The sequence below is a fragment of the Solea solea genome, chromosome 19 (assembly GCF_958295425.1).
Source record: "Solea solea chromosome 19, fSolSol10.1, whole genome shotgun sequence".
In the NCBI taxonomy this organism is placed as follows: Eukaryota; Metazoa; Chordata; class Actinopteri; order Pleuronectiformes; family Soleidae; genus Solea; species Solea solea.
Genome location: NC_081152.1, coordinates 19,412,263 through 19,426,427, shown reverse-complemented (window position 1 = coordinate 19,426,427; position 14,165 = coordinate 19,412,263). Strand labels below are relative to the sequence as shown.

Genomic DNA, 14,165 nt, shown 5'->3' with positions numbered 1-14,165 from the left:
CACAAATCTTTATTCCTGTGAATTAATCAAAGGCAAGAGTCCTTTGGTGACTTTAGATAAAGAAGAGGCAGCAGGTGGAACATTACTAAGGATGAGAGTGAAGGGCAACTTCGATCTGTGGTGGTTACGTTTCAAAAATGTGATAAAGCACTTCGATGTGTGGAGAGGGGAAGCATTACGCGCCTCTTCGTGCACAGACTGCTGGGAATTATTGTAAGAAAAAAAACAGTGTGAAGAACAAGAAGAAAAAAAAAAGGCAGTGTCACAAACAAACACGACTCATACGTATGTTTGTATGGCTGTATCATCGCTTTAAATCCAAATGCTGCTTTGCTTTTTGTAGCCGTAGAATAAGCCTTTTGTATGTACTGTAGGCATGTATCGCTGTGCGATTGTCTTTTGATATATTATTGATTATCACAGGATCGTTGCATCGTGATATTATTGGTATCGTGGACAATGTATCGTGTATCGTGTTGTGAGGTACATATAGGTGTTTAATAGGTATAAACATTCCAAATATAAATGTCATTTCCCCACTGCTAGATTACTAAAGGACTATCTTACCTTATCTTAAATAAAATACAGTGTGCTTTACTGTAAGTAAATACAAACCTACATTTTTTTAGGAGAAGTAGAAGAAGAAGTAGGAGGTGGAGGAGGAGGAGTACAAGTAGGAACAAGGGGAGGAGCCTGTTTGTTGACATCGGAGGAGAACGGTGACCAGATGAGTGAATATTGCCCGTAACAACTCGTTTTGTCGCCGCGACCAGGACACTCAGCCTCGGCGGGAGCTCAGGTAGAGTAGCGGCGGAGCGTTCATGCACTCACGGCGCGCTGACCTCCCACTGTAGCCGCGGTGCGTCTCCACACTCGGCTTTTAGCTGGCGCTAGCGCCGCTAGCTGCGGCGGCTAACATCATAGCAGGCAGGCAGGCAGGGGGAAAGTCAGCGTTAGCAGCGAAGCTAATTTAGACGTGAAGTGCACCGCTGACATCCAAAATGAAGGCTTAATATAGGATAACAAGTGTTGACCTCTGGGGTTTTAAGTTGTTTTAAGTCATTAGGCTAAATGTCCTTGTCGGGTTTTCAGCCGCCGTGAACTGTTGGTGTTGTGAAAGTAAATTGTTGTGTTGTGTTGCTAGCTTGCGCCCTAGCTAGGTCGCTAACTTATTAGTTTCCCTCAGGATGCTTTGCTATGTGTTTAGCTAATAAACCTGTCGTAGCAACCAAACACAGGCTTTAGTGCTGCAACGATTATTCGATTAATCATTTACTAAATTAATATAACTTTTTTTTTACAATTTTATTATCTATTGTTCGGTTTTAGATTAAATGAAAACAAGCTTTCAGTTTTGTCAGCTTCTTAGATGGGAAAATGTTCTGGTTTCTTTGCTCCTTATCTCAAAAAAAATCACTAAAACTGAATACATTTTGGTTTGTGGGCAAAACAAGACATTCGAGAACATCACCATATCCAGGTTTGGTAAACACTGATCAACTTTTCTTGACGTTTTAGAGACCATTAAGTACTCGATTAATCATTTACTAAATTAATCTAACTTTTTTTTTTTACACAATTTTGATATCGATTATTGGGTTTTAGATTCAATGAAAACAAGCTTTTAGATTTGTCAGCTTCTCAGATGGGAATATTTTCTGATTTCTTTGCTCCTTATCACAAAGAAATAATTAAAACGACGTAAAAAGATGTCATCTTATTTATGCACAATCTGTTGAGGATAGTGGTTAAATTCAGATAAAAATAAAAGTAAAGAAACATTTTAAGAAAGTTAACTGTTGTGTTCAGGTATTGTCTTTTGTGCTCATCTTTTTGGAATTGAATTTAAACTGCTAATTCTGATTCTTATTTAATAGATTTAAAAGTGGTAGATAAAATTTTAGTTGATTAAAACTGAGAGAGAAAAAACAGAATTGGCTAATTGTGGCATTTATAATGACAGTGTCTACAGTTTTAGACGCAGTATTTTTTTGTTCCGTCATGTTGTGATTTTTTTTTGTCTTTGATGAAATCACAGCAGGGACCAAAAGAGACACATTTTAGCCATGTATATAATATTTTAAGAATATGTTTACCAATTTTTATGTTATTAGTAGGCATTTACTAATGCTAAAGGTTTACTAAAGGTTATATTGTTTTGTACACTGCGTAATCTCCCGCACCCAAAATCCATGGAGGAAAATCAGCATTTTTAGCTCCCAAGTCACAGGAGCTGCTGGTCTACTGCTGCCCTGTTTGGTAAGTTTATATCACTGAGATAAAGCCGAACAAAGGATTTCATACCCCAAAATCACAAAATAACACATTTGAATCTAATTGATGGAGGCAGCAGTGGACCAACAACACCTGTGTGCTGTGATGGCAGATTTTCTCGATTGACTTTGGTGTGGCAGAATGAGTGATTTACAAAGTGACATAAATGTCTGTTTTTTATTTCGAAATGTGCTGTCTAACAGTGAGATAAAGTGACAACCATACAAATACTGCTTCTGACTCTTCACCATGTTTCTCAATCACCTCCTCAGGTAACCTGCACTGCCCTGCCTTTGCCCTGAGCCGGAGAACAAGAGGCTAACATGGCAGCCAAAGCAGGAGACAACCCCGAGAGCCTCATGACCCTGGCTACGGTCTACTGCCTGAGGAACCTCAGGAGGACCATGTGCTACCAGGGGTTTAGAAACAAGCTCTGCTTGCGCTCAGACATCTTCCTTCCCAGTGAAATCTGTGACAAGTTGGTCAACACGTATGTGAAAGCATAAGTCACTTTGCCATTTGCCTAATTTTTTACAATTTCAAAAATGCTCGGGTTGTGACGGTGTATATCTCGTCTTTTGTTTGCCTGTCGTAAAACAGATACATGGAGTTGGTGCACACAGACAGTAACTTTGAACCCGAGGAGAGCTTCTTCCAGCTATTCTCGGACCCTCGAAGCACCAGGCTGACCAGGGTACAGCTGAGAGAAGAGTTTGTACGGGACAGAGATCTGGAGGCCATTAAGAAACAGGTGGGGTGCTGCAAGTCAGCGAGATTTGGCTGTGAATGGATGACCTTTCCTGATTTGCAGAGGTTGCAACAATGGAGATATCTGCTGATAATAACCAATAATTAATACCATTGTGTGTGTGTTTTTTTTTTTTTTTTTAATTAACTAGGACCTGATTGAGCTCCACCTCACCTACTGCAACAGTCTGTCCTCCCGCAGCTTGAAAGCACTAACCTGCTTCCGTGAGACCCTGGTGTCACTTTGTCTTTTCGGCTGCAGCCTCATCTTCTACAGGAAAGGCGGCGCCCCTCTCGCCTGTAACGAAGACTCAGATGACGAGGACGCGGAGAGTCCCGTATCTAGGCAAGCACTGGAGACGGACTTTAACTTCCAGGGTTTTAATCGCCTCAGGTTGCTCAACCTGGGCGGCCTGCCCGATGAGGTGGACGCCGAGACGCTGCTCAAACCCCTGAAGTCGCTCACCTCGCTAGATCTGTCCAATGTACAGTTGGCGGGGACGACTTTTCTCACCCAGTGGAAAGACAGATTGGCCTCGCTTGTTCTCTATAATGTGGACCTGTCGGAGGAGTTGGTCAGTACAGTGGTGGAGCTTGTTAATCTCAGGTAGAGTGGGACTTCATTTTAACTGTTTTGAGGCTGTTGTTTGAACAATGAAGGTCAATGAGAGTCTTTGAACACATAAGGCAGATAGACTCACTCTCAGTGGAATAGGGACACAAAGAAATACTGATTCTTAACAAAAGACTCACCAAATAAAATCTACATTAAATTAAGCTTTCACAATATTAAAAATGTGTTTTTTGCTTTATCTCACAGTTCAACAGCTCTTTCCAACAGGAAACTACACCTTTTTGTCACTTTGTAAACCACTAACTCTCCCAGACCAAAGTCCATAGAGAAAATCAGTGATTTTAGCTCACAGTGACACAGGGGCTGCTGGTCTACTGCTGCCTCATTTGGCAAGTTTGTGTCACTGAAGTCAATCTGATCAAAGGCTTTCAAACACAGACATAACGGAATAACACACTTGAACTTACTGATGGAGGCAGCAGTGAGTCAAAAACTCAATGTTGCTGTGATGTAAAATCCCAGATTTTCTCTATGGACTTTGGTGAGGAGTGAGCAGTTTATAAAGTGACACAAACTTGTTTTTTAGGATACTCTTAGAACTTAACCTGACTTACATTTTAGCTAGATTATCCTTTGTCTTTGTTTAAAACACACTTCACTCATTCTCCAGGCATCTTGACATCTCACGGGAGAGCAGACGGACCTCCAAATTCAAGATGACCAGGAAGATCCTGGCGGCGGTCGTTCAGCGTCTGGTCAACCTGGTGTCTCTGGACATCTCGGGTCACATTATGCTAGACAACTGCACAGTTCCACACTTTGAAGAAGCAATGGGGCGACCGAGGTGGGTCACCTCCACCACCACCACCTGCAGCACACACGCTATAGACCACGAGGATCCAGAGGAAGTTTTTTGATGAAGCTCTTCATTCTCTCTTTCAGCATCGAGCCGTGTAAGAGCAGCATCTATCCTTTCCAGGAGCTGAAGAGGCCGCTGCAGTTTCTGGGCTTGTATGACACCACCCTCTGTAACGTGACACACATCCCTGCCTGTAAGGTCAGTCCACTCTGTTCTTACAGAGGTCATCACACACTGACTCTGCTCCAACTCCATGTTACATTTGTGTAGGTGCTGAGCGGGAGCAGTTCATCAATCATGGACCAGAGACCAAACACAGACACACACACACACACACACTGTGACACACTGTTTAAAATCCATGTTCCCAGGATCTTCTCTATCCTGAAATAAAAATCCATATTACCTGGTTTAATCATAAAGTTAAAAATCCATGTACCTGGGTTTAATCCTGTAGTTAGCAGTCCATGTTCCTGGGTTTGATCCTAAAGTTGACAATCCATGTTCCTGGGTTTGATCCTAAAGTTGACAATCCATGTTCCTGGGTTTGATCCTAAAGTTGACAATCCATGTTCCTGTGTTTAATCCTAAAATTAAAAATCCATGTTCCTGTGTTTGATCCTAAAGTTAATAATCCATGTTCCTGGGTTTAATCCTGAAGTTAAAAAGTCCATGTTCCCAGGTTTAATCCTGAAATATAAATTCATACTTCCTGGTTTGATCGTAAAGTTAAAAATCAAGGTCCTGGGTCTAATCTTAAAGTAAAAAAATGCATAATCCTGGGTTTAATCTTGAAAGTAAAAAATGTATATTTCCAGGTGTGATCTGATAGTTAAAAATCCATATTCCTGGATTTAAAACACAAGGTTATCAATCTGTGTTCCTGCATTAAATCTTGATGTTGAAAATCCATGATCCTGGGTTTAATCCTGAAGTTAAAAAGCATACAGGATGTGCATGTACAGGGATTATTTTTCTCATCATGCGTCTTTGGTCTTTTTTTCCCCCTAGGTGACAGGATCAAAGAATGAAGATCAGGTCCTCAACGCCATTGAGTCTTACACGGAGTTCCGCCCTGAACTCGCACACAGAGCCATCAATCAGCTGTTTGACATCGCCAGGATACAACACTGCAGCCAGCTGCTCCGAGCTCTGCAGGTACCGTCGTGCACCAGTAGTTATGGTTTGTTTTATTTATGAATGTTCTCTGTTTTAACTCATTGTCACTCTTGCGTCAGCTGGTCATCGCGGCGTTGAAGTGCCATAAATACGACAAGAGCATCCAGGTGACCGGCAGCGCCGCTCTCTTCTACCTGACCAACACCGAGTACCGCAGCGACCAGAGTGTGCGGCTGCGCAGGGAGGTCATTCAGGTGGTGCTGAACGGAATGGAACAGTACCAGGAGGTCACGGTAAACACTCATCATCATCATCATCATCACAACCTCTGTTTGAGGAAAAAACTATTTATAGTATTTTTACTGTCAGAAAACGATAAAAAAAACCTTATATAATTAATACACAATTTGTGTATTAATTTCACACATTTGGAAATTTCAAATTGTGTTTGTGAAATGCATAAATATGCATAAAATATGTCTAAAAGTCTGTATTTATTGACCCTCTGTTACATTTCAAATGAAGAAAATCATGTTACAATATATACATTGATTGCTTTTGCGATTTGTACTTCTGAGGGTTTGCAGTTGCTATGGTTACGTGTTCTGTTCACATGACTACACTTACATTTACTTACTTTCACACTTAGTAGTTTCAGTTACACTTCATTCCTGAGCTGATAATTCCCCAGGTTTAACCTTGGTGTTAAAAATCCATGTTGTCTGTGGTTTAATAAAAATGTAGGAGTGCTTTTAATTTGAAAATCACTGTGCTGCATTTTATTTATTTAATCCCTTTCCTTACTTCATTTGTTCTTAGTTGAATTTCCTCAAACTAAGCAGACGACCATTGAGACATTTTCAGAGCACAACTGCTTGTATGGAGATCATTTTGGTTCTAATCTGGAAATATAAATTGTTGTTGTTGTTGTTGTTTATGACCCCCCCTCTCGTCTCCTCACCTCCACGTTCCCCTGCAGGTCCAGAGGAACTGCTGTTTGACCCTGTGTAACTTCAGTATCCCCGAGGAGCTGGAGTTCCAGTACACGCGGGTCAACCAGCTGCTGCTGAAGATCCTGGAGCCGGCGCGTCAGGACGAGTCCATCCAGAGGATCGCCGTCCACCTGTGCAACGCTCTGGTCTGTCAGGTGGACAACCATCACAAGGAAGCTGTGGGGAAGATGGGCTTTGTTAAGGTGATATTCAGGGGAACCACCTCCTCCTCTTGTTCAAATGAGAAGATATCGATAAATATCATGATAATTGTCAAGTGGTTTAAAAACTGGGCCTTTCTTTTGGTTACAAGTTAAAGAAACCTGTCATTTGTGGATTTTATACTATTTTTATACTGGAAAGGCAGATGCACCGCTAGCAATTATCAAAACATTGAGTAATGCCATAATCCCTTATGCATTTGATCCGGAGTCTGACCCAGAGTCAGAAGACACTGATTCGCCAGTGACGTAACTAGTCAACAGAAGTGCCGTTCCTCTTCGTAGAGCTCACGAAAAACAATCAAACCCTGCGCTCTCAGCAGTGGCTGAACTGATTGTTATGGACTTTTAGGGCTTCATAAACGAGGTAATGACACAGATGCACACAAAAACGCAGCGTTAATTGGCACTTCTGGGCTATGTCCTCTTTAAAAAAAAAAATAAAGCAGTTTTCAAATAAGTACTGTATTTATTACAGTGTATACAATCACAGAAACAGGGATAGAACGAACCAAACAAACTCCAAACACGAGAAGAACAAGACGACAACACAAGAGCGAGGTTGGGATTATGACATCATTGTCGTCGATGTGGGAACTCAAGGGCGGTGTTTGGAGATTTTCCCACTCTGGGACGACCAGTTTGTGTGTGAATAAAATGCAGATACAATAATAATAATTATTATTTTTTTTAATTGGTTAACTTGGATAGGAAGGAAGCAAAGGGGCGGGGCTTATGTCATACTTTTCTATTCAGAATGATGTAAACAACCCTGCCTCTATAGTCACTACCTTTGCATGACTTTGCAAATAACAAACAAACAACAAAATTAACAAACAAAATGATTGTGTTAGTGTTAGACTAAAACTGGACTTTCAAAGTACATGAACATGTTTTCTGACGTACTACATTTCTCGAGGAGGGACACACAAACACAAACACACCAAAATAATGTGATTAGGAGTCAAGTTACTACTAAATATACTGTATATGTTCCGTCTGGGCGCTAATACCCTGAACTAAATAGTAGAAGCCGCTAACAGCAACCGTGACAAACTGATTTTATGTTCTGTCAGCTTAAATTATTGGATATTTTTTAAGTTAATGGATGGTAGCTGACAGAGCATTTCATTCAATTAATTAATTCCACACTAAAGACAGTAGTCTGATTGATGGTGTAGTTGTAGCTGGATTTGACAGTGCATGGAAACATCCTCAATGTCTCTGGTTATTGTGATAATGATTTTCCTTCTGTTTTTTTCCAGACAATGTTGAATTTAATTCAGAAGAAGCTCCAGGACAGAATAGTGAGTCTGACTTTTACTCCTCTGCCTGTTCATGGTTGAATACTTTGTGTTTTAAAGACAGTAATTACTGCTTGTGTGTGTGTGTGTGTGTGTATTACATCTATTACATTACATGATTACATCCTTGTGTCTGCGTGTGTCTCCGCTCAGTGTGACCAGGTGATGGAGTTCTCCTGGAGCGCTCTGTGGAACATCACCGACGAGACGCCCGACAACTGTCAGATGTTCCTCAACTGCCGGGGCATGAATCTCTTCCTGGAGTGTTTACAGGTGAGTCCACGTCCACTCGGCTGTGCCCCAGAGTGTAACTGTAAAAGGACTTATGAAAAATGCAGCCATGTTGTTGCTGTCTCAAGCTGGGGGCATAGGGGGCGCTCACATCACTGAATATATGCCAGTACCTTTACACAACCCTTACTTCTCTCACTGTATGATCCAAAACCAGGAGTTTCCAGATAAGCAGGAGCTTCACCGCAACATGCTGGGGCTTCTGGGAAACGTGGCCGAGGTCAAAGCTCTGCGGCCACAGCTGCTCACCCCACAGTTTATCACCGTGTTCAGGTACGAGACCCCCGTCGAGCCACGGGTCAAACGTCTTAATCCAGTAATCCGGTCGACCCTTGTCCTCATGTTTCTCGATGCTTCCGCAGCAACCTTCTGGACAGCAAAGCTGACGGCATCGAGGTGTCGTACAACGCGTGCGGCGTCCTCTCACACATCATGTTTGACGGACCCGAGGTTTGGTCCATGGAGGATCCGCGCAGAGACGCCGTGATGGACAAGATGTGGGACGCCATCCAGAGCTGGGACGTGAGCTCGCGCCGCAACATCAACTACAGGTGCCGTACTGAGGCGTTCAGATTTCACACATTAACACGCGAGACTCGAATGTTCTATCAGTGACCACGAGGTTCTTATTTTCTTTCTCTCAGATCGTTTGAGCCAATTCTGCGTCTGCTGCCTCAGAGCATCGCGCCGGTCAGTCAGCACTGGGCCACGTGGGCGCTCTACAACCTGGTGTCCGTTTACCGTGAGTACCCTTTACGTTGCCTCCTCTCTTCCTCCCCGTCACGTGTTTCTAAACAATGCCGCTAAAGTCTGATTCTTTGTCTGTTCCACAGCGAGCAAATATTGCCCCCTGCTGATAAAGGAAGGAGGAATTAGTCTTTTGGAGAAAGTTCTGGAACTGGACAGCTCACATCCAGACACAAAGGACATGGCCAGGTATGACTGACCGCTCCCTGTATCAGCTGAGAAACCACTGTAGCTGTAGCTGTTAAGAGATAATATTGGACATGGGGATTAGGTAAAGGCAATTATAAGAGGCCGTTTGATCACCTTTGACTCGTGACGTGTTTTCCCGTGTAGGAAAGTGATGGGCCTGTGCGAAAGCTTCATAGAGGATCCAATGGAGACGAACCACGGACAGGAGGCAAACTACGGACAGAGAGGTTGACACCGCGGGAGCCGTGACCGCCAGCCAGCCAGCAGACGGGGGAAATGAATCCCAAGCAGAGGCCCCGCCCACTGTCATCAGCTCCAGGGTCACTCATGTGCATTCTTCTTCTTCTCCTTCTCCTCCTTCTCTTTATTATTATTAACTTTGTAGAGCAGAGCTGTCCGACCCTCTGTGATACATAGGACTTAAGACGTGGTGCATGGTGTTTAGTTGTGAGGGACCTTTGCTGCACATAAGCATCTCTTCTGTTCTGAGGGGTGTGTGTGTGTGTGTGGGGCAGGTGATAGTGTTTTTTTCTTTTCTGTGTGTGTGTTTGTGGGCGAGTGTGTGTGTGTGTGTGTGTGCATGAAGTGATGCTCACTACATTCACCCGTTCACTTTGAGCTAAAGGCTAAATGTCACGTAGCGTCCCGCGCTGCTGCCGTCGTCGTCGTCACACTCGCTCCGACACATGTACAGTAAATATTCGCCATTTACTCGCGCGCAGCCCTGCGGCGATGCATCACACTGATGTTCGACGGGACAGCGATGGACCTCGGTTTTGTTAAATATGTAAATAATCTCTGTTTGTCTCATCCTTTTACTTGTGCGTATGTTTTATAATATAACTGTAAACACGACGTTTCTCTATATTTAAATTTTGTTTAGGTTTTGACGGTGTATGTGTGATCGGCGCTCGGAAGCTACACTCACAACGACACGTCCCGCTCTCTGGAGACGTTTGTAGGGTTTAGTTCAGCCTTTTTTTTGGTGTTTTAATCTTTGATCTGTTGATTCTTCATATACTGGAAGCAGATGTGAGTTTCAGAGGGAAATACAACATATTTATGACGTGGCCAAAAGTAAGTGGACGGCGTGTAACGCTAGCATCGTGAAGACACAGGTTTCCATGCACTTCATGCGATTATATACAAAGTCGACACAGAAACACGAGTAGACGCTAATTTAGTGAGAATATCACGTCGCGTATGCAATGTGAAATTGAAGTGCGACGTTTTTGTTATCAATTAAAACATTTTTTTCCCTATTTAAGAAAATGTAACTGTAATGACATCAAATAATAATACAAAAAACTTCAGTAAAGTTACGTTATTCAACAAAACAGTACTGGTCTGTCTGTCCAAACTGCACAATATGTCTACACTGCAGTGCGATTATATAGTGTTTTCAAAAAAAAAACAAGCTTTTGGATGACTGACTTAAAAGTGACGTCATGCGTGTTTGAAGTGTAAAGGTGCGTTCACACAAATATTACGACATTCGCGCCTGAGTATCGTGACACGAGTCCCTTGACGATGTGACATTTTGTTGGAGGAAGTCAAATTCAAATGTTTGTTGTACAGGTTAAGCGTTGATATTTTTAGTCCAGACTGTCTTCTTCTGTCAAAATGTCCTCCATTACCCACAATTCAACTCGACCACCAACGATTACGTGTGCTATGCTTGTAACGGTTTACCCAGAGCCTCTGAAAAACACCTGGAAAGACTTTTTGAGGTGTAGAACATTTCCTCTTCTTTCTGGGGAGTTTTGTGCGGGTGTCCACATACTTTAGGCCATATCGTGTTTAAACCCCACCCCCTTTATTAAAAAATTAATGAATAAATATGCTGCTAAGAGAAAAACTAACTGCTTCACCCAAATCAAACACTGACGGGAGAAAGACGGTGCATTCACTGTCCTCACGTGGACGGAGAGCGACGGAGCGACTGTTGTTGCAGCTCCCGATCGCCCTCAGCCTCCCATCTTTCCTTCCTTCCTCTATCCTTCCTTCCTACTTTCCTAACGTAGTTTTTCACTCCATTTGCGACCTTTCAGGCTCCCGTAGCGTCGACGCACTGCTCGAATGTTGAAAACAAAAACTCGTTTACAGTTTGATGTTGGCGAGAGAAAAAAAGTGATTTTTATTGATATGAGTTCATGATTTTGTACCGTGTGTGTGTGTGTGTGTGTGTGTTGGTTTGGGTGGCAACTGTTATTTCATTACCCATCTTCAGTTTAACACATCATTTAGAAAAACTGTGACTGTTTTGAACGATTCAGAAGTTCTCCATGTTTTTTAAAATGTTCTGAGCAAACGGAGAAAGTAAGGAATTATATATACATATATATATATATATATACATATACATATGTGTATATATATATATAAGAGAATTAAAGGTGGATTGTGCAGTACTACAAATGTCAGACTAAACTAAAGCTATCCATGTCAGTAAGCTATCATGTTATTTCTAGCCCGTCAATGACGAAAACGTCGCGCGACGTAACGTAGGAATGTCGGTTTGATACTGTGCGACTTTTTACACCGATATCATAATCACGAGAGTAAGTTTATTCAGGAAACTGCTCAGCTGTTTTCTGCTTCCAAAGAAGAATTAGTTCAGTTAAAATCTTCACTTCACTGCTTTTTATTGACAGTCTGTGCTTAGTGGTGCGTTTATACTGTGAAAGTTAGGGTTTACAGACCATGTCGGGCATAATGTGTATGCATCGAGTCCAGGAGGAGGAGGAGGAGTAGCTCCTGTCACAGCTTCATCTCAGAAAACACCAGACCAATATTTTAACGTTTATCTGAAGCCTCTTTAGCCAGAGAACAAAGTTTATTTTGGCCATTTGTGTTTTACCCACCACAACTCACTTGTGTTAGTTGCTGCGTTCAGAGTGGGAACGCTTAGCTTACAGGTGAAACAGATGAATATGACTCGGGAGAATTCAAGGCTTGATTCCGACACACACTGCTCTACTCTGTTTTCACATAGGTAAAATATTTGTTTTCTCACGTCTCCGGAGGCTGAATGTGGATTTTTGATTATTGGACTTTTTTTTTTTTAATATACATAAACCATTTTTATATCATGTAATAAACGGACTGTGAGTGCACACAGGTTTTGTTTAGTTAAGCTCTGTGCTGTCCCTCTTTGGTGGTTTGGTGCTCACCTTGTTGCCATTGTACTTTGATTATTTGGGATTATTTGAGTTTCAGCAGCGATCAGAAGAAAACTCTGCTTTCCCACGGTAGTGAAGGCAGCACTGGTGCAGCAATGCTCCCATTTTCTCTCCATGTTGGTTTTTGTCGAAACCCGGCAGATTTACTATTGCTGTTTTTGTTGTTGTTGTTGATGCGCTGTGGTTTCCACGGCAACACACTGACCGCACACAGTGTGTGTTAAGTTCTCACAGTCGCCTGTCACTTTATTGACGGAGCTGATTCTCCTTTTTGCCTCGTTTTGTTTTTTTGATGAAAAGCTTCAACGATTCACTCTGATGTCTCTCTCTCTCTCACACACACACACACACACACACACACACGCTGTCTGTGAGTGACACGGTGTTTTAATTGACGGTGCTGGTTTTGTCCCAGCTTGTGCGCCCGCCAGCAGGGGGCGACTCTTCCTGATTATTTATAAAACTCTTCTGAAAAAGAGACGAAAAAAATTTATTTGTCATAATTCTTCATACTCGAACGTGTGCGTGAGTGCGTGCGTGTGTGTCTGTGTGTGTGTGTGTGTGTCATTGGTTTCTTTTGTAATCACTGATGTGTTGAATCTAAATTTGAGTGAGGAACATTAGATCTGAACTGTGTGGACCTCCCCCCTGTTTTTCCTGATCTAAATATTACCAGGCCATTAGTGTAACAGGAATGAGTAAGCAATAAATGGAGTGGTAAAGGAAAGAGTTTTTTTTTATTGTTAAACACGTCTCTAGTGCACATTTACACACTTCCTTTGACCCCCAGGACACTAAACTGACTGTGACATCACATGTTGCCGGGTAACCTCTCATTTATGCATCATGACGCCACATTTGCACAAAGCATCACTGAAATTACGTGACGGTTTGTGCTATCGGAAAAATTGCAACAGTTTCTTAAAAGCTGAGAAGTTGCACATCCAAGCCAACGTTATTACGGTAATTTCACTCGCGCTGTTGCCGGAGAATCAGCATCTTTGTCGCCAGAGAGGAGAGAGTTGGAAAAAACGCCTGTACATAAGTTTCCTTTCTTTGGGCCTGTTTCTGGACCTTGAGACAAAAACTCAAACAAATGTTATTTTAGATATGTTCTATGTTCTATTCTTTGCAAATTTCAAATTTAACATACACAATCTGGTGTTTTTCTTCATTTTAAATTGTTAATACGCTGTTTTCACATGCAGTAAATTGTAAACAACTGCCATATATTGAAAGTTATTCTGGAAAAATAGGCAAAAGCAAATTTTTTGGCCCTTTATTAGTAAAAGAAAAAAAAGAAAAAAAGTCCAGACAGACATTTCAAAGTTTAGGCTTAGGTGTTAAAGTGTTAAAGTCAGAATTCTGAGATTTGATCTCAGAAATATGACTTTAATTTTAGAATTCATGCTGTTTTATTATTGTTTTGTACATTTTTTTTGTCCTTTTCACCTATTGGACGACACTGACTGTCAATCGAATCATAGCTTCCCCTTCCTCGCGAACATAGTTGATAAAATGGATGCCATGATGTCGGGAAGAAAATGTACAGAGTCTGAACTGCTTAAATAATCATAGTAAAAAGTCTCCCGGCTGTCATTTGTTGAATTACTTTACGTATGTTAACCTCAGACAATCATGCCAAGAACCAGGCTGCGATGGAGCT

At 41.9% G+C, this 14,165-nt stretch overlaps 1 protein-coding gene across 1 annotated transcript; it reads left to right on the top strand.

Annotated features, from left to right (window-relative positions):
• The first annotated feature begins 642 nt into the window (after positions 1–642).
• zer1 (zyg-11 related, cell cycle regulator) lies at positions 643–13,226 on the top strand. Its single transcript, XM_058616713.1, has 16 exons — positions 643–799; positions 2,547–2,764; positions 2,875–3,025; positions 3,174–3,628; positions 4,266–4,439; positions 4,538–4,652; positions 5,466–5,612; positions 5,693–5,866; positions 6,553–6,768; positions 8,052–8,093; positions 8,244–8,363; positions 8,539–8,654; positions 8,744–8,932; positions 9,026–9,123; positions 9,215–9,317; positions 9,462–13,226. Exons 2-16 carry the CDS (start codon positions 2,598–2,600, stop codon positions 9,547–9,549), a joined length of 2,355 nt encoding a protein of 784 aa, XP_058472696.1. The 5' UTR covers positions 643–799; positions 2,547–2,597; the 3' UTR covers positions 9,550–13,226.
• The last annotated feature ends 939 nt before the right edge of the window (positions 13,227–14,165 follow it).

What these genes read in the sequence shown, in the direction of transcription:
- zer1 (XM_058616713.1), top strand. Translation starts at nt 2,598, where the DNA reads ATGGCAGCCAAAGCAGGAGACAACCCCGAGAGCCTCATGACCCTGGCT. An exon ending in TGGAGGCCATTAAGAAACAG is followed by an intron (nt 3,026 to 3,173) that starts GTGGGGTGCTGC and finishes TTAATTAACTAG; the next exon opens with GACCTGATTGAGCTCCACCT. An exon ending in GGAAGATGGGCTTTGTTAAG is followed by an intron (nt 6,769 to 8,051) that starts GTGATATTCAGG and finishes GTTTTTTTCCAG; the next exon opens with ACAATGTTGAATTTAATTCA.